This window comes from Lagopus leucura, unplaced genomic scaffold (assembly GCF_019238085.1).
Source record: "Lagopus leucura isolate 7727_CA_CO unplaced genomic scaffold, USGS_WTPT01 Super-Scaffold_73, whole genome shotgun sequence".
NCBI classification, from domain to species: Eukaryota; Metazoa; Chordata; class Aves; order Galliformes; family Phasianidae; genus Lagopus; species Lagopus leucura.
In genome coordinates, this window is record NW_024962252.1 from 95,297,031 (window position 1) to 95,319,661 (window position 22,631).

At 37.5% G+C, this 22,631-nt stretch overlaps 1 protein-coding gene across 3 annotated transcripts in view; it reads left to right on the forward strand.

Annotated features, from left to right (window-relative positions):
- AFTPH (aftiphilin) overlaps positions 1-22,631 on the forward strand; it is a 42,867-nt gene that overhangs the window by 17,231 nt on the left and 3,005 nt on the right. The window contains exons 3-9 of one of the 3 annotated variants that reach the window (XM_042882794.1): positions 4,058-4,209; positions 4,729-4,855; positions 5,176-5,232; positions 7,183-7,305; positions 13,772-13,832; positions 15,418-15,501; positions 19,334-19,457. In XM_042882794.1, the coding sequence (XP_042738728.1) occupies positions 4,058-4,209; positions 4,729-4,855; positions 5,176-5,232; positions 7,183-7,305; positions 13,772-13,832; positions 15,418-15,501; positions 19,334-19,457 (728 nt within the window). Of the gene's footprint in view, positions 1-4,057; positions 4,210-4,728; positions 4,856-5,175; positions 5,233-7,182; positions 7,306-13,771; positions 13,833-15,417; positions 15,502-19,333; positions 19,458-22,631 lie in introns of those variants that run through there. The other 2 variants (XM_042882797.1, XM_042882806.1) reach the window with 2 other exon arrangements.

Consider the following 22,631-nt stretch of genomic DNA (forward strand, 5'->3'; position numbering starts at 1 on the left):
ATATAAATGAATATAAATACAAATGAAAATAATTCCCTTTGGTTTTTACCTTTTAAGAAATTTCTGGCATTATCTTAAATGTAAGTGCTTTTCAAGGGGAGGAGAGAGAGAGAGAGCAGCCACCTCCTTGGAATCATGAGAAGTTAAGCTGGTGTTCTCTGTAAGCTCTGCTTCTCGTGGCTCAGGGCTTTTTATGCCTGCAGCTCTTCTCCTGCTGCTCTGTGAAGGTGCTCTGTTTGCTAAGCAGATCCTTCACGTTAGAGAAATGAATGTGACACTTCACCTGGAGAAGTATTCAAGTAGTTGTGTCGTGAAAGCTTTGATTCATGTTGACTGTTTATGTAGCATAACCCAAATATATTGTCTTTACAGCAAGCTGCAGCATCTCTTTGCACAGCTGTTATCACTGCTGAGTTCATGTGCAGAGCTGGGGGGGATTTATGTTGCTCTGTGGCCATGTTAGCCTTAGTATGTTAAGGAGTGCATTGGTTTTGTAGTCTTGGAGAGGAAAAACAAATTCTGTAAACCGTGTACTTTGGTCTTCCAGCTCACAGGTCTGGATCTTATTTCTTCTGTTTACACAGCGTAGAAGATAAGTTCTAACCCTGTGGCTATAGCTTTCACCTGAAAGTTTGTTATGTCTGTGATATTTTGATTGTTTCAGGTGTCGACTACCAAATAGCTTACATATTTCTTAAGAACTTTTGTGCAGTCATAGAAACTATGGATTTTTATATTTGTCACTGGAGAATCACAGTTAATTTTTAGAATGGCTGCTCTGGCCTTCATTTACACCTTTAGTAGGTGCCTGTAAGAATTATTCCTGTCAAACTGCAGTGAAGAATTCTCAAGTATCAAATATTTCAGTACCTCAGAAAGTGCAAGAAAGCTTTTTCTTTCAAGACTGTGACTATATCAGCCTAGGGAGAGTGCTCTTTCCCTAGTGAAGAAGGCATATCTGGGGAGTTAGTTGGTGATGTGGTGTGTGGGTACTGGAAGTTAGAAGTTTCCTCAAAGTACGCTGAATTCTTACAAGATTTTTCTTGCTGAAAGTCCCGTTCCTACTGTCCATGACACCAATTACATTTTGTTAGTTTGCTTTACGCAAATAAGAGAATGAGGTTTGTAGGAGAGAAATGTTTAAATTAATTTCAAAATCTTGCCAATGCTGTCTGTAGCTGGGCACTGTCAGTGCAATATTCCCTTAACAATTAGAAGAAAAACTTCCTTGAAGGACACTGCCACTGCTGGAGATACGTGCGTACGTATATCCATCCCTCTGTCTATTTGCACACATAGAAGTAATTCTTCTGGTTTGCTATGGAAACAGTTCTTCTCTACTATATATAAGTAAGGGCCAAGTACTTCTGGAGAGTTAGAAAAGATGAAGGGAAGTGCAGAGAATGCTATAATTAAACTGCTTGAAGTTTTGGCACAATTTTTGAGCTCAAATTTGAGATTGAGTTCTGAGTTGGTTCATGGAGACTTTCTCTTAGTTCTTTCATTATCTAAGTCTGTTCTTGGTCACTAGTGTGTTCTCAAATGTCTCTCCTTTTCAAGAAACCTGATGCCTTGCTTTTGTCGTGATACAGTGCCTTTCTTCTGACTCTTCCCTGTCTCTAGGAATATATGTCTCTGCTGTATTATTAAATGAAAGGAACTTCACCCATTCATGTGCATTAATAGCAACTGACTCATTGCAGACAGTTATAAAGAATAATTTAAGGAGAGCGTGCTTTTGTATGCTGAAGCATTGAGATAGAATCCAGAATGATGTTTAGTTGTACTAAATTACTGTCTTTGTTTTGATCAATAAATGCAAAACAGTCTAAGGGTATTGTAACAGATAATGTGACTTGTACTGTATGGCCAAAGTGGCTGGGCATTAAGGCATGACTAAACTTAAAAGGAACGTGCTACACTGTGGAATGTGACTCACTACAGTCAGAAAATACCAGTGGGATAATGAAGAGGAGGGGAAAAAAATGAGTCAGGAATGCTGTGTAATTCAGATCATTTGATAATATGTTAATAGTGGCATTTTGGTGTAATGCTTTGCAGATGTCTTATAACTGATCTGCTGGCTGTCCCTGTATGTCAGGCATATGCACATGTATATGGTATGAAAACTGATGAGGTGGTAAGCAAGTTAACTGTCCTGCTTTCTGTGGTTAGGAGCTGGATAGGGAGAACAGACTTCTGAGACCTCATCTTATTGCAGCACAAAGAATCACCATGTTCTGATTGCTTGATCTTTGCATCTGTATAGTTTGCTGCTGTATGTGCTCAGTGGTTTGCTGCATTGAGACTAGATGAGGCAAAGAAACAAAAATTCTGATGGGAAATACTGTAGATGCTCACTGTGAAGCTGATGTTCTGTGTGCCTGAACGTGTGTCCCAGCTGTATTGGTTGGTCTAGTCAAAATATGTAACTTCTTCCTGCAGCCTTCTCATCTCTGAACCTTAAAGAAGTTCAGTTGTAAGAGGAAACCTCACTCTGAGGTCTGTGTTAGCGAATGTGGCACTACTGCTGGAATATGCTGTGTGTCCACGGGAGGGCTCTGCAGGCACAGCTCTGCTGGCACGTGCTGAAGGATGGATGCCCGTGGGATTGCTGCCTCCTCTGCTCCTCGTCCACATCCCCAGCAGAGCAGCGGGGCGTTGAAGCTGCTGGGTGCTGCCCATTATACAGGGCAGCAGATTATCACAGAGTGCCTGTTGAGGAGCTCCAGGTGAGAGTGAACAAGAGAGGGAGATGCCAAGCTTGCATCCTAGCTAGAAGAGCGATTCATGTTATTCTGTTAAAAGTAAGTACGTTAAACAAGAGGCTTAGGGTTCATTTTAGAAGCATACGTTGCAGTTGATACTTTTTCTTAAATGATGTCTTAAAGACATTACTGGTTACCTATTTCTAACTGGTAGAACAGGGCTGAAAAAAACATGTGCTGTTTTAGTGCTCCATCTGCTGTCAGTTCACACAGCTGTAATGAAGTTGAAGTTCTGAACTTAAAAAGAAAAGCAGCTTACTGTGCTTGCCAAAAAAAGGGGGCTTTTAAAAGTGTTTTTTATTGGGAGATTTTTGTAGTGGTGAGAAGTGCAGGAGAGATGCTTCCTGTACTGGGAACAAGTTTCTGTCTTCCTCGTATCCTGGAGCTTCCTTCCCCCAAACAGGCACTGAAATGATGGTGATATCAGGACACAGTTACAACTACTTTTACAAGTACATTGTGCAAACCATGTGCTGCTCTAGCTGGCTTCTTACTTGGCTGAAATACAACTAAATGGGCTTTTCTGTTGGGGGTGGTTTGTTTTTTGTTTGTTTAAAGTTATTTGGCTGGGACAGAAACATTCCCAAAGTTGGTTTTTAAGCCTTGCAGGATTGCAGCATTCAGCATCAACTCTCTGAATTGTGAACACGAGGAAAGGGAAACTGCTGGGAGAAAAGTGATTCTACATGCAAATGATTGATATTAACACATTTTTAGGAAGCATGCAGTCTTTGCATTATCAATGTTCTTGGTCATTATTTTCAAGCTACGTTTTGTGAGGCTTTCAGCCAGATACTTCTTATAACAAGTGAGATTGTCTTCTCAATCCCCATTACGTATCAAGTTTGGATGGAAAGGCACCGACTTTAAATGAAATGATCTGTTTTCCAATTTGCATTTCAGGTAACACTGAGTACCAAAAATGTGTTCAATAAAACTCTTAGAGTGCATAGAAATTGAGACTTTCATGTATTTTAAGTAAATACAGCTTAATACTTTTTGCATCTATATCTTTTGCTAACTTATAACAAAGAGTAACTCTAGCAAGATCTGTTCTGAACTCTTCTGTAAGAGCTCATCGTAGAGAGGATAAGACCCTTTCTCCGTAGCTAACAGCTTGTATTTAGTGGTAAGAAAGTCCTGTGGTTCACTGGTGTCTCTGTAGCTTGAGGTAAGTGAAGCTTTGCATCAGCTACCAATTGTTTTCTGTTGTAATTTTGTAATTTCAGACTAGCTTTCTTAATAACAGTTAACAAAAGTCCATGTAAATATCTTTCTCTTTGATATAGACAACGTTGTTATGTCGTCTGGAACGAATATTTGAAGTCTGTTTTCCTTCCATGCCTGTTCTTGAAATTGAAAAAGAAATAACTTCCTTGAATCGTTTGCTGGAAGCAGGTGAAAAGCAGACAGCAACTGAGGAGACCTTAGCAAATACTGGGTAAGAAACTGCTAACACAGCTTATTTGAAGTGAATTAGAAATATGTCTTCTGTGGGAGCTTAAAACACGCAGTAGTAATTCAAAACGAGTGGTTTCCATTGATTATTTTGAAAAAGTATTGAGTAAGATTAGCCATCCAGCAGAATGGTTGTTTGCTGTGATTACACTGTAGCAGGGTGTTTTACTTAGTCAGCAGCATCTCTTCTAAGTGATGTCTCTGTTAATCAGAAGATACCTTATTAGTTACACTTGCTGTAAAGTGCTGTATTTATTTGTATGATGGTGAAATCTAAGTAGGCCTTGTTCTGCCAGCTATGGACATCATTTTCCAATTAGAAGTCTGAAATATAATTGTTACAAGAGCTCTGTACAGCTCTGGTTCCCCAGAGTGCCATGCTTGGGTATAAGTTTAATTGGAATGTACATTAAGATGCTTGTATTAAAAATGAGAATCCAAGCTGAAAGCTGGTAAGGTGCTGTTCCTGTTGGTGACGTTTGATTTCTGATGGGTCGTGTAGGGAACTGAGGGATGTGTGGACAGAGCTGCAGGATATCCACGATGCGTATGGACTGCGATACCAGTGGGGAGGCTCCCACAGCAACAAAAAGCTTCTGTGCTCCTTGGGAATCGACACAAGAAATATTGTGAGTCTGTCAATAAGGCTTTTGAAATAACCGTCCTGCTTTGAAGGCAGTGTTAAATTGAAGTGGTTCTGTATGAATACTTGTTTCTTAATTGGATAGCTGCACTAAGCATGGCTTTTCATGGCATACTGTCTTACAACTTAAAGTTCTTATGCTTCCTGTTAATATTAAAAGTTTTATTTGTTTTAACCATTGTGTTTAACAATGTCTGTTCTCTTATACTAGTCTCATGTAAGTTTGAAACAACATTGAAACAATATTATGATCACTGAAACAGCATGGCAAAACCTCTTAAGAAAATTTTCTTGTTGTTTTCTCAGCTCTTTACAGGCAACAAGAAACAACCTGTCATAGTGCCCATGTATGCAGCAGGACTGGTAAGCTTTCTTGGTATTATGCTTTTTTTTTATAATTGCCACAGCACTATGTAGTCAAATACACTAAATAGCACTAAGCATAAAGTAATTATGGAAGCTGTCTGTAAGTCAAGTTATGGTTTAGGCATCAGTTGAAATTGTACAAAAGGATAATTAAATGCACAATTTTTGTGATACATGTAAGCACGTATTTTAATATTTGAAATGAAAAAATATTGATTTACCTCATAAAGCAAACTATCTAACATGGTAGGCTAGCTGTTCTAAGGGTTTTATAAAAAGAAAAATTGATCAAAGTAGTATACTAATGTGTAAGTGGCAATAAGTTCTTATTTCTTAACTATTGAATACAAAGGGGAGATGTAAAAATGTCGGTTGAAACTTGATGCAGGAAACTAGAGAGTTAAAGAGTAGCTAGAAATAATGAATGAGCATGACAATAAATCAAGATGTCAATTCAGAGCAGCAGTTGTGGGGAGCCCTGGCACTGAGACCAGATGCTTTAAAGAAAGGTTAAGAACGGGTAGGTAGCTACAGTATTCCATTGCTTGTGTAATGGAAGGAAATGTTCTCAACTCTCTGTAGCATTCCTCTTCATGCAGCTGTTTCTCTGTGAGACTGTTTATTAATTACCTGATTGCATCTTAATGCCCCCCGCTCAAAAGAGAGGCATGGTAATGCTTTACAGTGTTACTGGCATATTAATAAAGGTCCTACACACGTGTTAATAAGGGACCCACATATGGGTGTGTATATAAAAAAAATTCTGCAGGGATGGAGTCTGCAGTTCCTAAGAATTCCAGTTCTTCTAAATTATGTTTTTCTTCTGCTTTTCCTACCTTTTCCACTTCTTCCCTTTTCCCTTCCTGCCCCTAAACTCTGCTCCAAGCCAATAGACTGTTTAGGCAGGAAGACATATTATATGGAAAGTGTTGTTGTATTGCCCCTAGTGTTAAATAAAAATAGCAAGTGTAATTTACATTTGTGTAGACTGAAGGAAAGCCAAGTAACCTGCTGTAGTAGGATCAGCTGTTTGCACTGAAGTTGTTGCTCTGCAGTTCTTGCTTGGCATTTCAGTAACAGCAAAATTGTTCAGAAGATAAGATTTGCATTTTTTGCTTGTTTGTTTAGTACTACCTATATATTTTATATATGTATGTTTGTGTAGCTTTTCAGAAAAAAAGAGTGTGTGTTCTTTTTAATATGATCATTCACAAATTGAATATAAAAGGATTAGTTTTCTTTGGCTTAGTATAATTTAATCCATGGGTTAATTTTCTAGAGTGACTTCTGTACTTAATTCCTAGAGCAGTTGTTTTCTGATGTATCAAGGTCACCTCATGCACTTCCTTGGGTGTAAGCACGGTATCCTGTTAAACCAGGAGATAACACATCTCTGAGCAACTGCTGTTCTTTTCATGTAACTGCTTGAATGTGACATGCAATTTTTTTTTGCAATGGATTGTTGTTGCTGTTGAATTATCTCCTTTAAAATATGCTAGTAACAAATGCAGTGGTTTTATTTTCTCATACTTCCTTGTTCAGAGGTGCTTTGCCTATCCTGGGGTGGGCCTTTGTCCATCTATAGATCTTCTTTGCTTTTTTCAATATAGATCTTCTTTATTCAGGAAGATCAAAGATCAGTCATCATCTGTATAGCTCTTCTTCAGCTTCTGGACAAAAACCTGAAGTTTGAACCACTTAAAGCAAACAAAAGAAGTTGTATTTGTTTATTTTCTTAATGCTTTTGAAGGCATTTTGTCTATGTCAATAATTACAGTTCTTAGGATCATTCTCCAAACTGATAATTTGACTGGTTTCTTCTGAATTACTTAATTGTTGAACCAGAATGAATGCATTCCTTTCCAGTGTCTGCAGTTCCTGGAATCTACATGTGTGTGCGTATTCATGCCTGCAGGCATCTGAGCTTCTATTTTATTTTATTTTTAGGGTATGCTTGAGCCTACCAAGGAACCTTTGAAACCAATATCTGCAGCAGAAAAGATAGCTTCCATAGGACAGACACCTCCTGTATCACCAGAGATGAACACATGTGCATCTGATCAGTTCCAGGTAAAAACCAGAGAGGGAGGGAGAGAGAAAAAGAATGAATGAGGGGAATAATGGAATGCCTTGCCTCTTCCTTCATGTTTTAATCAAGTTTTCAAAGGCACCTGTATCAAAGGCAGGTGTTCCTTGCATCAGATTGAAGACATACTGTTGGATCTACTCCTCATGTGTGACTGGAAGGGAGTCCCCATGATAAGACTACAGCATTTGGTGGCCAAAATTTAAGAGTCCTGATGATATCTACTGGTATATAGCAAGTTAGTTTAAAAGTCTTTCCTCTGACTGATGTTCTGTCTTTCCTTTATCTTAAGCTTATCATAGTTTGGCAGTATTTGCAGGTACACTGTTTATGTGTTTCTTTCTCCGTTCACTTTCAGAGAGACATAAAAAGCCCAGTTGCCTGGAAAAGGGATTCTGGGTACAATCATTACAAGCACCTTGATTGTACCTTGAGTACCTGATTATATATATATTTCTCATTCTCTGAGTTCTGTGTCAGATTTTTGTGAACAATTATCCGTTGAACAGCTCAAAGTACTTCTCTTGTTTCTGTTGTCTGAGCCTGATACAGAATGAGTTCAGGGAAGCTTAGGAGTAAGTTTTGAATCCTCTGAATTCAAAATTTTGTGGCTATTTTTTTCGTTGTTGTTGTTTTTCTGGTATTCTAATATTAGAAGACCTTTTCTGTGGTGTGCCTGGTTGGCAGTGAGCTAGCAAGATGCGCAGAGACATTTGATTTTTTTTTTTCCATGTTGCTACAATCATGCTTGGCATATATTCAGAGAAAGTCAGCTGTGTCTGTCCTTAGCACAGGTTTTGTTTAATCTGCCCACCATTTGGTTACTTGCTGTGCTTGTGACTTCTGATTGAGGGCATTCTAGAACAAGTTATCTACCTAACCTTAATTCTGGGTACAGTGATTTCCTTGCACTTGCTGCTTTGCTGTAGTGCAGAGCTCTAACTTAGATGCTTGTAACGGTGGAAAAATCTTTTTTGTTGTGGAATAGCAGTGTGTCAGTGGGCTCAGTACTGAGGTTGTTTATAATCAAGTGCATGTTTGGTGACACTTCCTATATCTACTGACCCACATGAATTCTGTAATTGAACTGAGCAGCTGAAGTATATACTTAAAAAAGATAAGATTATTGCAACCACTCTGAGCTGAAGGAATCGTGTCTAGCTTCTATATTGGAATGGATTTAGAAAATTTCACTGGCTCTTTACAAAGTTCAAGTTTTTACTGGGAAAAGCATAGATTAAACCCTGTAACGTAGAGAGCTGCAAGAGCCTGGGAGATAGCAGTATCTCTGAGTATCCCATCTTCTTCATTGCCTGGCAGTCCTTGTGCTGAGTGCTGAAACGTGAACCTCTGCTTATCAAAGTCCATATTTTCCTTAGTCGTGAGTGTTTTGTACTTTTGGATACTTCTGTAGCAGATTATCCAGATACTTGTCACAGCTGCTTGATTTTCTTGTACCTTAGCTTACTGTTCTGACAAGTGCATTTCAGTTCAATAGTTGTGACCCATCAATATATATAAAAAGCTTTCTTGGCATCTGTCTCCATTGCTGGCCTTAAATTATTTTCCTTCATCAGAGACAAATACTAAAAAAAGCTTCTGGAAAAGAGAAGATTTAAAGCTCTAACCTTTAAGAGCACCAAGAGGCTGCAGTTAAGTGACATTAAGCTTCTTGGTGTGGACAATCAGCAGTGATCTCAGACATTGTGATTCTGTCTTGGCATTATATTCTCTTAATTCCTGGTGGTTTTAGCTTGCTTTTGGAAAACTAAGTTTGCTTCATATCATACAGGCTGCTTTTTAGGAATATTCTGCATTTTAATGATATTGAGAAAACCTACCCAAACTTTCCTAAACATTTCATTATGAACTGTGCTATAAACATTAATTAATATGCAATGGAAATATAATAGGTGATTTTAGTGGACCCCAAAATTACTTATTCTTAACAGTGGTAATTTAGGTATAATTGTATGCATCTTTAAGCTCAACTGAATAAATACACATTATTTTGGTGGAATGTCTAAATTGTTCCATTCTCAAATGATGGTGGTGGGTCACACTCGTATGCAGAATCTTCAAAATATTGGCTTCTCATTTGAAAGAGATGTTATTTAATAGATTGTGTTTTGCTTCAGAAAGTTGAAAAGGTCCCTTGTTGACAGCCTAGCATTTATGAGGCTTGCATATAGATCCAGTGTCTGCATGTGTGTGTGATACTGATGAAATAAGATTTTGGAAAAAAATATTGTGTTGATGAATAAGTGGAGGTGGGAGGAGCATCTGTAGAAGCATAGGGATACCACCTTAGTTTTTTAGGTAATGGATGAATGGAGGAAAGCAAGCCAAAATTAAAATAGCATTTGAAATCAAGTGACTGAGGAGAAATGAAGCATATTCAGCTGCAGTAATTTTTCCTTGTTATTATATAAATTCGGTATATTCTGGCCTCATTCCCTACATCAGAACTCATTTGGGTTGTTTAGGCCATGGAAATACAGTGAGCAAATCATCATCTGGGCAATTCAAGCTGCAGTGACAAGGCTTTGACCTGTCAAATCTGAGGGAAGTTAAGGTACTGATTGATATATCACATTATTTTATTTAATAAGGATAATATGTAAACTTGTTCTGTATTTGAAGGTAATGTCTAGACGTGTTTTTATCTGTTGTTTCTCAAGACTTTTGGGGTTTTATTTCTCTGTTTGTCTGTTCTGTAAGGTGATGAACAGAATGTGAAATAAGTCCAACTGCTTTTACCTGTGTTTAAGAGCACAGTATCCTGCAGACTTTGCTGGTCTGAAATACAAGGCCCCAATAAAGCACAAGTGTAAGAAAGAAAGGCTGCTCAAATAGGCCAACGTTGATTGTGAAAGCCTACAGACAGGTGCCCTTCTCTTCTGTTTTCACAGCATCTGCTGAAGTGGCCTTCTAGTCCATAACTGTCTTCAGTCAGTGCAACTAAATTATACTCCAGTGCTCATCAAAGAAGTAATTATCTGGGCTTAATGTTCTCTGATTTCTCTTGATTCAGTCTTGTTCTCTAGTTAGTGTAATTGAAAATTTTATTTACCACCTTCTCTTGGTTTTCTTGCAAAAAGATACATAAATATTTTTGCTCTTTTGCTATTGTTTCGAAGCATCCTCTTTTCTGTTTGAAAATACTTATCTTTGGTAGAGCTGAGTGGTAACTTTGTCCCAGCATACGGGATAATTGTGGTTTATTACCTGCTTAGTTTTGCTTATTAAGCTGAATGTTGGAATAGAAATCTACGGTGACTCAGTCTTTTCTAGAAGAAAATTACCAGTAATTCTTTTCTGTAGGTGCCTATTACAGCACATCTGCCTGCATGTAACATGATCTCTAATTCAGAAGCTTATAACAGAATATGTGTCTTACACTTGCTGGGTATTAGGGATTGAAACTTAATTAAACCTCATGGGGTGATGGTCTTTAAAAACACTCTTAATTACATAAGGGACCATCAGGACTTCTAATAATGACAGATGCAAACTACCATATAATTGGCCACCAGCCAAAGACTCCATCATGGAGCTGCTCTCCAGTTACACATGTGAGAAAGATCCAAGAATATATGTAGCTCTGACTGAGTAAGAGAGAAAAAATCTGCAGGTAAGAGATAATACAGGACATAAATATTCTATTAGAGGCAACTAAGTTGCTTAAAGGTGATGTCTGAGGAAAGATACATTTCAGAGCTCTTGTAATTGTGCCAATGGCTGTGTACAGCAAAATGTATGAATTATGTCTGTGTAAATCTTATTCTGAAAGCCATGTTTATGGTACTCATCTATTTAGAGATTGGTCATACACCTGTGTTACAAGTCTTCCTTCAGCTTTAAGACAGCAAAGTACTTCCCTTTAGATGGGGGGAAGGGGCAAGGGAGGAGTTTTCTTGGCTAATCATTGACATGGAAACAAACACATTTTAGATTTTTGAATGTTGAAAAAAATCTTACTTAATGCTATTTTAAAATGACTGTGTGAAAACATCTCTTCCTTTTATCCAAATGAAATACGATGCAGTAAAATGAAAACTAAAATACCTGCTCCTTACTTTATCTGCCAGAGCACTACTTGGAATGTTGAGTGTATTTCTTCTGTACTATGTCCTGTAATCTAAGATGGAGGGAGGAGTGAGAGCAGTTTTCTTTGAATCTCAATATTCTTCTAGGTTGGGTGCTTTTCTTTAAAGTGTTATTAAAATAGTAGCTGTGAGTACAGTAGTCTAGCAACCTTGAAGACTCTGAAAGACAGAACATTTATATTCCTGTTTGCAGGGCATGTTTCTCTTATCTGAGTTTAGGTGCCTCAGAGTAGTTAATTTTATTAGGGCCAAGGACATTAGAAGCAGAAAACTTCCTGGTTTATGGGCTTTTGTTTCTGTCCTCTACTTCTGTTTGTTTGCTGATGTGTAGACCAGGGCCTGCCAACATCCTATATAGATGAGGTCTGATTTACTTGTCACCCTCTTTTTTGCAAGCAATTGAAATCTGTGTAATGGCTTCATCCCACAGAACAGAAGGGTTAATATATGCAGTACACTTACTAATTTGGAGTCAGATAAATTTCTTATCCATTTTAGGAAGAATTCATCATATCCTTTGCCCTCTCCTTAGCAAGTCTGACAAACATGTAATCATAAAAATGAAAAGCTGAGCCAGCCATTGGTATCACCTTTTCCATGCAATACTGCTGTGGGCTCATCAGGACTCATCAATCCTGACTCATTCTTTTGACAGGAAATGTAGTGGGTGTTCCTCAGTAACTGAGGATTGGTAGGAAGCTACTTTGTTTCACTTGGAGTTTCTTCCGTTCACTCCAGAAGACTGCTAAATTATATTGGCATCCATTTCTTTCTTAATTTGATTTAAAAAAAAAAAAAAAGCAACCTTTTTTTAGTGGCAATATATTATAGTGCAACAAACTTTATACAGGCTGCTGATCATAGAGATCGTAACTTAATCTCAGGTATAGCTTCTACACTGGTAACATGACTTTTCCATCCAAATCATTTCAGTGCCAGTAATTTCATTATCAGAACAAAGTTTAAAAAAAAAAAATAATAATAATAAAAAATAATTTAAAAAAAGTGGTATCAGCTCCTTAGGCTCCTTGGAGTGAATGTTGTTCTAGTTGTGTTCCACAGTATTGGAAATAATTCCAAGTAATTAAGTAGGAAAGGTTTTTCTAGGCAAGGTTTTACTCTAAGTAAATGCAGAAGTCTTCAGTTCCCTTCTCTTCCTGTAATCACCTATCTCCTAGCAAAAACTTTTATAATTGGCTTAATTGTACAAAGCTAGCTCAGGTTGCTGCAGTCTCGATTCTTGAATCTGAATATTATTTCAAAATTGAGTAATATTAAGTTTTGAAAAGAAAATAGTTCAAATTTCTACAAAAGCAAACAGGAGGCACATATGTGTTCACAGGCAACTAGTGATGCGTTCACAGGAATGTTGTGGAGAACTTCAATTGCTTTTCTTCCACAAGTGTTATTTTTGTGTTTGTTGTATCAAACTTGTGAAGTTGAATTCAGTGGGGAGAGAACGGAAATGAAATGCACAAAGAGGTGCATTAAAAGGAAGATCTACTTTTTCAGGAATTTCTGATACTATCCTATTGGTCTGTGTTCTGAGAATGCAGGAGGACAGCACTTGCAAGTTGCAAAATCCCTTACAATCCCTTGTAAAATACGGTCCCTGCTGCTTGTTTAATTGCATATGCAAAAAGACTGAACAAGAGGAAATGGAAAGGCAAGGATAGACTCACAGAGGAGTCAGATTCCATGTTCCTCTCGTTCATCTTACCGCTGGTTTGTTTAAATATTGAAATGGTTTTATCACAAAAGGGTAATAAATCACAAGGTGGTGTGTTTTTTTTCTTGTGAGGGTTTTCTTGGGTAGTTTCTCCTTCATATGTAAGGTTTCTGTCCGTTAAAACTCCAAAAAAAGCCAAAACAAAACACCAAAAACAATCATGCTGTTCTATAGTAAATAACTGGGTTTGTCTATAATTGGGTCAAAGCATGGATATAGACAGCTTTCACTAATAATCCTTTTCTAAAATTGTCCTCTAAATTGCATATACACCATTCTATGCCCAGTGCTTTGTCTTTTGTGAAAGTAATATTAATTTAATGTTCAACTATGCCTTACTGGTTATCTAATTCATATGCTTTAGTTAATTTGAGAATCCTGTTTGAGTGACCTAATCTGTACTGTTGAGAACTTACTGAGACTTGCTATAGAAGAACAAAGCTTTGGATCTCTAGCATGTGTTATGAAAATTCACCCCTTGCAAAAGCTGGGGCTTCCTCATACAGTTGTCTCTTTAGTATTTAGATGCCAAAGAATCTGTTGTTTGAACTGCTTTGCATTGTTATAACATGAACTGACTATACAATCTGATTTCTGACTTTTCAACTCTAGGAATCTCTACCACCTGTCCAGTTTGACTGGAGTAGCAGTGGCCTTACTAACCCTTTAGATGGTACGTCTCTCCGTAGAGCCTCTAGCGCCAGAGCTAGAGATAAGAAAACTGCAAAGTTCAGACAAACATCTATCTGCTGATTATTTTTTTAAATATATACACACACATATACATATATAAATATATATTATTTATTTCTTACTCTTAACTTTGGAAATTCAGGCTTTCTTTCTGATTAACTGTGCTGCTATGTGAAAAATTACGTAGTCTGAAAAATACCGGGTGAAGTATTTTAGATTTGTGCCATATGCCTACGACACAGTGGCAATATTAACATTTCATTATAAATAACTGCTGATTATAACGAAACCCTGAATAAATGAACATTTTGCAGTGACGAGTTTTCCTTTGTAAAAGTATTTTTCACCGATGAACTCTCCTTAGGCATCCTTTGAATGACAAACTTGTGTATAGTGGCTACTTCAAAGCACAATATTTTAGCTGCAAACTATTTGCGAAAGATGCACTTCTTGACCTGAAAGTTTTCAGATTTACAGATAATTTTTTATATTTCAAAAATGTGACATCATCTGTTTTGCTTGCACTCAGTAGTTAATTAGAGCTAATATATTGAATAGGTAGCTACAAAGTTGTTTCTATCTGTAAATGTATATAATTATCACCTAGAACCCTTCACTTATCTCTGTTTTAATAGCAAAAAGGGTTGTGCTGCCACCTCCAGTCTTAGAAATATGAGTTTATGCAAATTTTGGAAGCTTATTTGAATGATAGACTAAAGATCTTGAAAGAAAACAATACCTATCAGAGGAACCTGCTAACAACGGTTAATTTACAACGTGTAAGTTGTTCAAAAGCAGGCTGAAAGAAATTGCATCTCTTGCTGCTTTGGTGATGCCTCAAGTTTCAGAACATGCAGGTTGAACCAGTTTGGATAGCAATATCATGGTGCTGAAGGAAAGCCTGGATGGACCCTCTTGCTGTTGTCTAGTGTCTTACTACTTCAGTCAAATCATCATGCTTTCTTTTTAACAAGCAACTTCTTTAAAATGTATCTTGGCTTAATTTCTGTTTCAGTACTAAAGGGGAACAGTATAATTCACCAGTGAGGAATTGGGTGTGAGAGTGGCATTAATTAAGATGTGTTCACATTGTTTTAAGATAATCATAATCAATTGCTTGGTTCTTTGCTGTCTGGGGACCTGCTAAGTCTCCTTGATGAAAGAATGGCTATCAATGTCATTAAAGGGAGGAGAAGCTCAGTATTTCCTAGCTATCAATTGATGCATATATTGTTTCCCTTTAATTGATCACATCTTTCTCTCTGGGTCTTGCTGGTTTTCTTCCATTTTTAGATTGAAATAAATGTTTCTATTTTGAAGTTACTAGTGTTGATTTCCTTGCTGCATTGTACATGAGGAAATGTGCACTGAATTAAGTTGTTAACGTTTTAAAGGTACAAACTAATACTGTAAGCATTGTTTTCATGTCAATTTTTAAATTATGTACTGAGTACTAATTATAACTTGCATGTTCAAGTGTGTGTCTTACCCCTTTTTACACATAAACCCCTCCCTTGGCTTACCTTCTATATGGCTGCCTACCAACACGGTCACTGAATTTCAAGCTAGTGGAGGTTCCACTCTTCTGAACCTTGATTTCTTTGGGCCCGTGGATGACAGTAGCTCTAACAGCACCACCACAATCCCAGGTCAGCAGAGTGTTAAAACCACAACTGTAGTGTAACAGCTTACTAAAAGCATGAGCACATCACTTGACTTTCCTATAAACAAGGAGAAATCTTACTTTCTGTTCCTCTGAAATGTCTCTCTACTGCATTTTTCCTTTAATCTGTGTTCTATTTTCTGATGTTTGATATCAAGTCGAAGTATTTTAAAGGTACTGTCAGCTCTGTATTGTCACCCTGGAGGAATGAATGGCTCTTTTGCTTTTGCAATTAAGATGTTAAAACACTTGTTTCAAATGAGAAATTTTGAAAGTTAAATTTTCCAAGTACTTAAGAATAACTGAAAAATGGATGTGGATGTGACTATTAAAAAAAATAAAAATAAAATTAGGCTTGTTTCCTCTTCTAAGTGAATGTCTCCACATTACAGAATTGTAGTGTCAATTGGAAGTCATTGAGTACAAAGGTATAGGGCTTAATGAATCACAACCTATATGGTATTGTCTTCTACCTGGAGACTAAATTTTGTCGTGTCTGAAGTACTAGTGTTAAAGATAGGAGGAGAAAAAAGTGTTTTAACAGCATTCATAGTAGAAAAATAAGGATAGCTGCATGTTCGTGGGGTGTTAGAAGTTCATAAATGCTGATTATAAAACTAAAGCTCTTCATCTGCAACTTAAGGAGGAGATGAAAATATCACTTTATCTTTTGAATAAAATGTGAAAGTAATTGAGTTTGTTTTTCGTATGGTTTTGACATGCTTTCAGTATTTTATGTGAGCTTGTGAAAACCTACGCTTGGAACAAATTTCTTCAGGAATTTAAGGGAACCCTCTGGAGATTTCTCTGGGTGCATAGTCCAAGCAGTTAAGGCAAATACTCTTTCAGTCCAGTGCCTGTCAGAGTTGGGAAGCCATAATAATCAAATTTCTTACAGGAATGGATTGTTAGTTAGTATTTTATTTTTTGGGGTTTTGGTGTTTTTCTGTCTCAGTGGTTTTAATTTTAAGAAACTAATTTTTCAAACCAATTTTGAGGCTGTCCAGTATTTTTTAGAAGTACTTTAATTATAGTTGTATTTTCTGTTTTTAAAGAACTGCCTTCCCACTTTTGCCATTTGATCATGGAAGGCAGTTTTATGGCACCTCACCCCAAATGTGGTCTTGTTCCACATGAGAAATGTCCTTGTCAGGTGAAAGGGAGCAGCAGGTCTGTCGTGAAAGTGACAGGTAGCAGATTGGAGATTCTAGAGTTTGAAAGGTTCTGTCACAAGTGCGTGCAAGTCTATTGATGTGTAATTCATCAGTACCTGGCACACGTGCTGCTTGTGCAGTCACATATGTCCCACTATCCTGCTGCTGCTGTGCACATGTGAAGTCATTGCTGGAGGACTACCATATCAGCCTTTTATTTCTTTAGTCTGTTGTTTCATCAGTTGCAGGTATTATCACCTTCCCTGGTATGCCCTATAGTGCCTGTTCTTAGTTTTTCCTTTTCTTTCCTCCTGACTTGTTTCTGGGAAAGTCATTTGTTTCTTGGCTTGCAGCTCATGTGTTTGTGTGTGTGTTTAGGAGCTTTGTGTGGGGTTTGGTTGGCTCACTTTCCTTCAATATCTCATTAAGGTTTCGCAGTGCTCTCCTTAGCTATTCTCTGATTGCTTGAATAAAATGGAGAATATGCAACTCTTATTTAAAACAAAATAAATTAAGAAGCTATATAAAAATCAAAAGACAAATTGTTATGGTCTTTTAGCTTAAAAGTTTTTTATCAGTTGTAGAAGTTTGTTACATCTCTGAAGACCTTAGTTTTACTTATACTAGAGCTATACTGTATTCTTCTCAGTCTGATCTAACCAGTAGCCAAAATAACACTTCATAAAAATTTGCATTCTATGTCATGATCTAGAAGTTACTCATTTTTCATGTGTTCCCACAGATTTACTGTGTTGTTTTATTTTTCACGTTGAAAGTTTAACATAAACGTGGCAGAGTAAAAGGTGTGTAACGGAATAGTAAATTGAGCAGAGGCATCACATTGCAGTGAGGGTGAATTCAGGACCGTAAATGTCTGAATGATGTAATTTATAAGGTTGCATTTAATGCCTGTTTCAGAGTTGCATGTCAAAGAACTCCTCATTTCATTTGGTTTTACAATTTGTACCTTAATGGGATTTCGCAGGCTTCTGCAAGTCAAATGTATATCTTCAAGTCTTCCTCTCCCTGTTTGAAAGTGGATATTTCATGCAATTGTTGGGCTTGTTCCTTTTTCCATGTTCTGTAAACATCTGATGGTACTTAAAGTCATGGTATCCTGGTCTCAGTACAGTACATACTTTGGTGTTTCACATGAAACTGGTTGAAATTCATTTTTGCAAATCCAGACTGAAACATGTGGGTCGAAGGGAGAGCTGATTATTTTCTCATAAACTCATATTAAATTGACCAAATCCTTCCCCCTGCTTCCACCTTCTCAGCTTAACCAGATTATTTTCTTAATTTTCTTTTTTGATTGGCTTGGTTTTCTCACAATTAAGAAGTATGACCACGTGTATAGAAATAAGGAATGCTCCAAACACAGCTTGTGAAGCATTCGTGTAAAGCAGGCATGAGGGTTATTATCCTCATGGTGCTGTATTTACTGGGTGGAAAAGGAAGGGCAGCAGGCACAGGACTTTTTTGTTATTCAGTCAGCTTATGATATTTCAGGAATACTTCTAAATATGTCTTAATCTGAGCAAGCAGACTGAGAAAATCACCACCGTACCAAGTTTTATGTTAGATATCTACGTGTGACTGTCATATCCAAGGGTTTGCAACATTTGTTCTGCAGCACTATAAAATGCTTCTGTGTTGTCCAAACCAACTGATACCAGCATTATACTCTTTTAGAATGCAGGTGTCTGCAAAACAAGATGTTTCTGTCCAAATTTGACACTGTTTTTTAAAGTTATTTGTAGTTGAGGATGATGCATACGTGCACTTCATTTAAGACCAGAAAGCACAAAATAGCTGCAAATGGAACTAGAGCAATACCAACAAATTTAAATGCTCCTGAGCACCAAGATGTGGTACAGCGGTCTTGAAATATTTTAGTAATTTCAATTGTTGACATCTGGTGACTTTAATAATACAGTTTTTAATTGAAATGAATTTGCAACGTACATAAAGTCAAAATGTGGCATCTGATCTGAGACAGCTGAAACTAGAAAATCCAGGCTGAAGTGTCTGGATACATGATGCTTTATAAATGAAAGATGAAAAGGGAGCACAGGCAAACAGTTTTGGTAGCTGTATAAATATGGTTGTGTACCTTTTTTTAAACGCCATTCCACTTGTATGCATCATAAAAGCTGTTTTTCCTCACTTAAAAATAAAATAGATTTATCACATCCTCCTGTAAAAAAGCAATACGCTGAACTCGCTGTAACATGTGCCAGTGTTGTGTAATCTGTCACTAAACAGCTGGTCACTGTTAACCATCAGCATTCTTTTAATAGCAGCAGTTGAGCTGAAGTAATTGAAATAATCCCTTTTAACACAGCTGGCATTTTACAGGTATTTCTCTATAAAAGGTAAATTAAATCAGTTTGTTTACTCTTAGACTGAGACTTTGTATGCCAGACTTGATCCAAGGTGCGTGTACTTTGCAATACAGCTTTGAAAGCTACTGAAATGAAAAGGGTGGGGAGAAAAGATGCTGTTTTAGAAACAGACATGTTCTGTCAAGTTCTTTTCATGTATCTTGAAATTTTAAACGATTCAGATGTTTACAGAAAAAAGTCTCTAGCAAGCTGGTCTGTGGCTAGTTATGGCTATCCTTGTCTCCAACCATCACTGATTATCATTTTATACTATAAGGTGTGGATCCTGAGTTGTATGAATTGACAACGTCAAAACTGGAAACTTCCAATGCAAGCAGCAGAGTGACAGATGCATTTGCAAGACTCATGTCCACAGTAGAGAAAGCAAGCACGTCTACAAGGTAAATACCATGGGTCATGCTTTTTTCTTTTTTCTTTTCTTTTTGTCCCTGAGGAGTCAACGTGTGTGCTGTTCGTGAAGGAAGAAAATGTTGAAAATGTAAGCCAAGGTTGCATGTTACAAACATTACATCTGTACTACTGTACTTTGAATTTTGTTTTATCACAAGACTCGAAAATAAGATGGGAAACAGCTTGTGAGCTGGCAGAAGTCACCACAATTAACTTCAAAAGACTTAATTGGAGGATAAGACTTTCTGAATAACAGAACTGATTCCTAAGAGTGGAAGAGTAAACTGAAGCTTCCAGTTTGGGCTGCTAGGACTTTGATGGTCTCCTACATAGTTGCGAGATACAGATATGGTTCCCGCACCTGTAAAAATTTTGATGACCAAACATCAGATTTGTTTTGCTGTTGCAAGCTACTTTTTAGGAGCTAACATACAGCTCATGTGGCTGGTTCATTATATCCTTTCTGCTTCATGGAGCTCATGCAAAATTCTTCTGTATGTAGAGTACAAGAAGGCTTTATACGTCAAATGTCTTCCTTGACATCTGGCCTGGTGAATAGGTAGTCTTCCACTTCTTAAGCTTGAATACTTTGGTTTATATTTTTAAAAGACATCTTAACAGTAGAATTGTGAACGCTATTAATATACAGTCAGCAATCGTGCCCATTAGAGAGACACTGATTCTTAGCAGTGAAATGCTTTTATTGTTGAGGAGGTACATGTCTATTTTATAGAAGTATATTTTATAGTTGCTTTGCAACTAATAGCAAGATATCTTCTCTCCGAGCTTCAGCTCTCTAAAACTAAACAAATAAGTTTCTATGCAGCATAGCACTTAAGGCACATGGGTATAGTTGAATAGAACTGCAGCGTATGTAAGGAATTCTAATGGTTGGATACAGTAGCCTTGTGTAAAATAAGTAACACTGAAATTTTCACAGCTCTTTTAGAACATATTCTTTCACTGAGGAAAGTCTTAATAGTTTTCCTGCAGTGAAAACGTTTGAAGTGAATGCTGAATAAAAGACCAACACATTGAAATTTCAAGAGAGAACCAGTAGAGGGAACTCAATACCTCAGTGCTGATTTTTCCTCCACTTTTGGATTGCCTGTTTCAACCCACGGAGGGCATATACTTCTTGTGAAGATAAGGTAGTGGGAAAGTCTGACTTTAACTAATTAGCAAATGTAGAAATAGTTAGTTGGAAGTATTTTTGTAGTATATTCAAAAGTCTAACTTAAAAGTAACCACAAATTTGCAGCAGGATACACACACTCCAAATACTGTTATCTATTCTCTTTATCTCCATTCTTAGATTTGTCTGCTTGCTTGGCAGACTTTTAAGATATGTCTGCTTTGTATTTACAAATGAGCAGCACAGTCTGCTTTGCTCAGGAATGCTGACCTTCATTTTTCTGTGTTATTTTCTTTGGGGGTGAGTTTTTTGTTTGTTTGTAAATGCTTTCACAGAACACTTGAAACTTTCAGTTGCTCTGTTGAAGCTCGATGATTAGATATCAAAGCTCTTCCTTAGTTCTGGAGAGCACTGCTTGGTAACGGGAAAAGGTTTTAGACTGGTGCTATTGAAATACAGCTGGCTGTAGGGAAAGTTGGAGGCCTCAAATGTGCCAGTTATGTTCAGATACATGCAGATGAGCTGCTTTAAAGCAGCTGTTTTCAGTGATAAACATGATTTGTGTGTTTCTGTCAGCTCTGAATCTTAAATTTTTTTTTCTTATCATATGCTCTGAAAAAAGAAACGGTATCTTGAAAACCTAAAACCTTCAGAGAGATAAGGTCTTATCTCAGCAGTATGCTAGATATGTTGCAGTGTGTTTGCTTTGTCCAGTGGAATTGCTTTTCTTTTGAATATTTTATTCATAATGAACCTATAGCTCTGGTAGCTGGGCAAGGGCGGCTCAACAAAGATGGCCCACATGCACTAAAACGGAAACAAACTTCACCATTCCTGGTGAATCAGGGGAAGATGTGGCCTGTGACACAGCACTGCTGTGATGGTGATTTCACTTGCTCTTAGACTACCCCGTATTTATCTGTAAATTGTCTGAATTCAGGATCTTTGAGGTTAAAATTTAGAGGGAGGTACCAGTTCAGCTATAGGAAGCCACCTTTCTTTGAAATAGCTCCATCTTTTGCTTGTGAAATGATCGCCTGAAGTTGGAAAATCAGTTTCTCAAAAGGAAACAGTTGGGAGAGGAGGGGGGGAACATTGCAGCTTGAGTATGACACCTTGAAGGCAGCAGTAAGTTTTGAATGCCATCACTACGGGGCAGCATTCCACTGAGACTGCGGCCTTGCCCAATCTAAAGTTTACCTGCTGGCTTCTGGAAGGAAGAAAGAGCCCTGATGCCATTCCAAGAAATAGCTGAAACCCTCATTTAGACTGGAGATACTCCATGTGGGTAGTGTTGGATGTAGCAGGCTAACTCTTAATTAGCGATTTTTCAAGTCTCTAATTGGCTCATTGTTGCTATTAGAGCCTGGCCTTTTTGGTGACATCCTTCAAACCTTTTGCAAATGCGAGTGATCACTGAAATCTTGAAAGACTGAATGCTGCACAAAGGGGTTAGAATGTAAACTGGAACAGTTGGCTGTTAGTGACACATCAGCAAAGCATTACGTGTTTCTTGCAGAACCTTCTTCCAGCAACTTTTGTGCCTGTCAGTCTGGCTAATTTCTTGCAGCTTGGTCTTAATGTGCCATTAAAAAAAGGAAAAAAAAAAAAAAAAAAAGAAAAAAAGAAAAAAAAACTTCATGCCAACAGGTAGAAGAACAGGTATAATTGCTTGGGGCAAGGTATTCCCTCAGTTCCCTGTCTTGGGAAGAAATGTAACGTGATGTTAGAGAAGAGGTGGAGAGGGCAAAGTGTTTTCTTAAAGCTAGTTTTAAAGCGTTGATGATGTTAATGTAAAACTAGACTGCAGTGATGATGGTGCTTTAACTCTCTATAAACTTAGATAATGAGTAATTGTGTGGGGTTGCCCTGTGATATTTGCTACCGAAGGTGTTGACGAGTCTGTTAGCCAGAAAGGCTAATTGCAGTGCCCAATCTCTTCTGGAGGAGCCTACACCAAATCAAACGCAGCACTGCCTCCAAGACCCAGCAGTGCAATTTCTTCGCATGACACAGTTGTGCAGAGGAG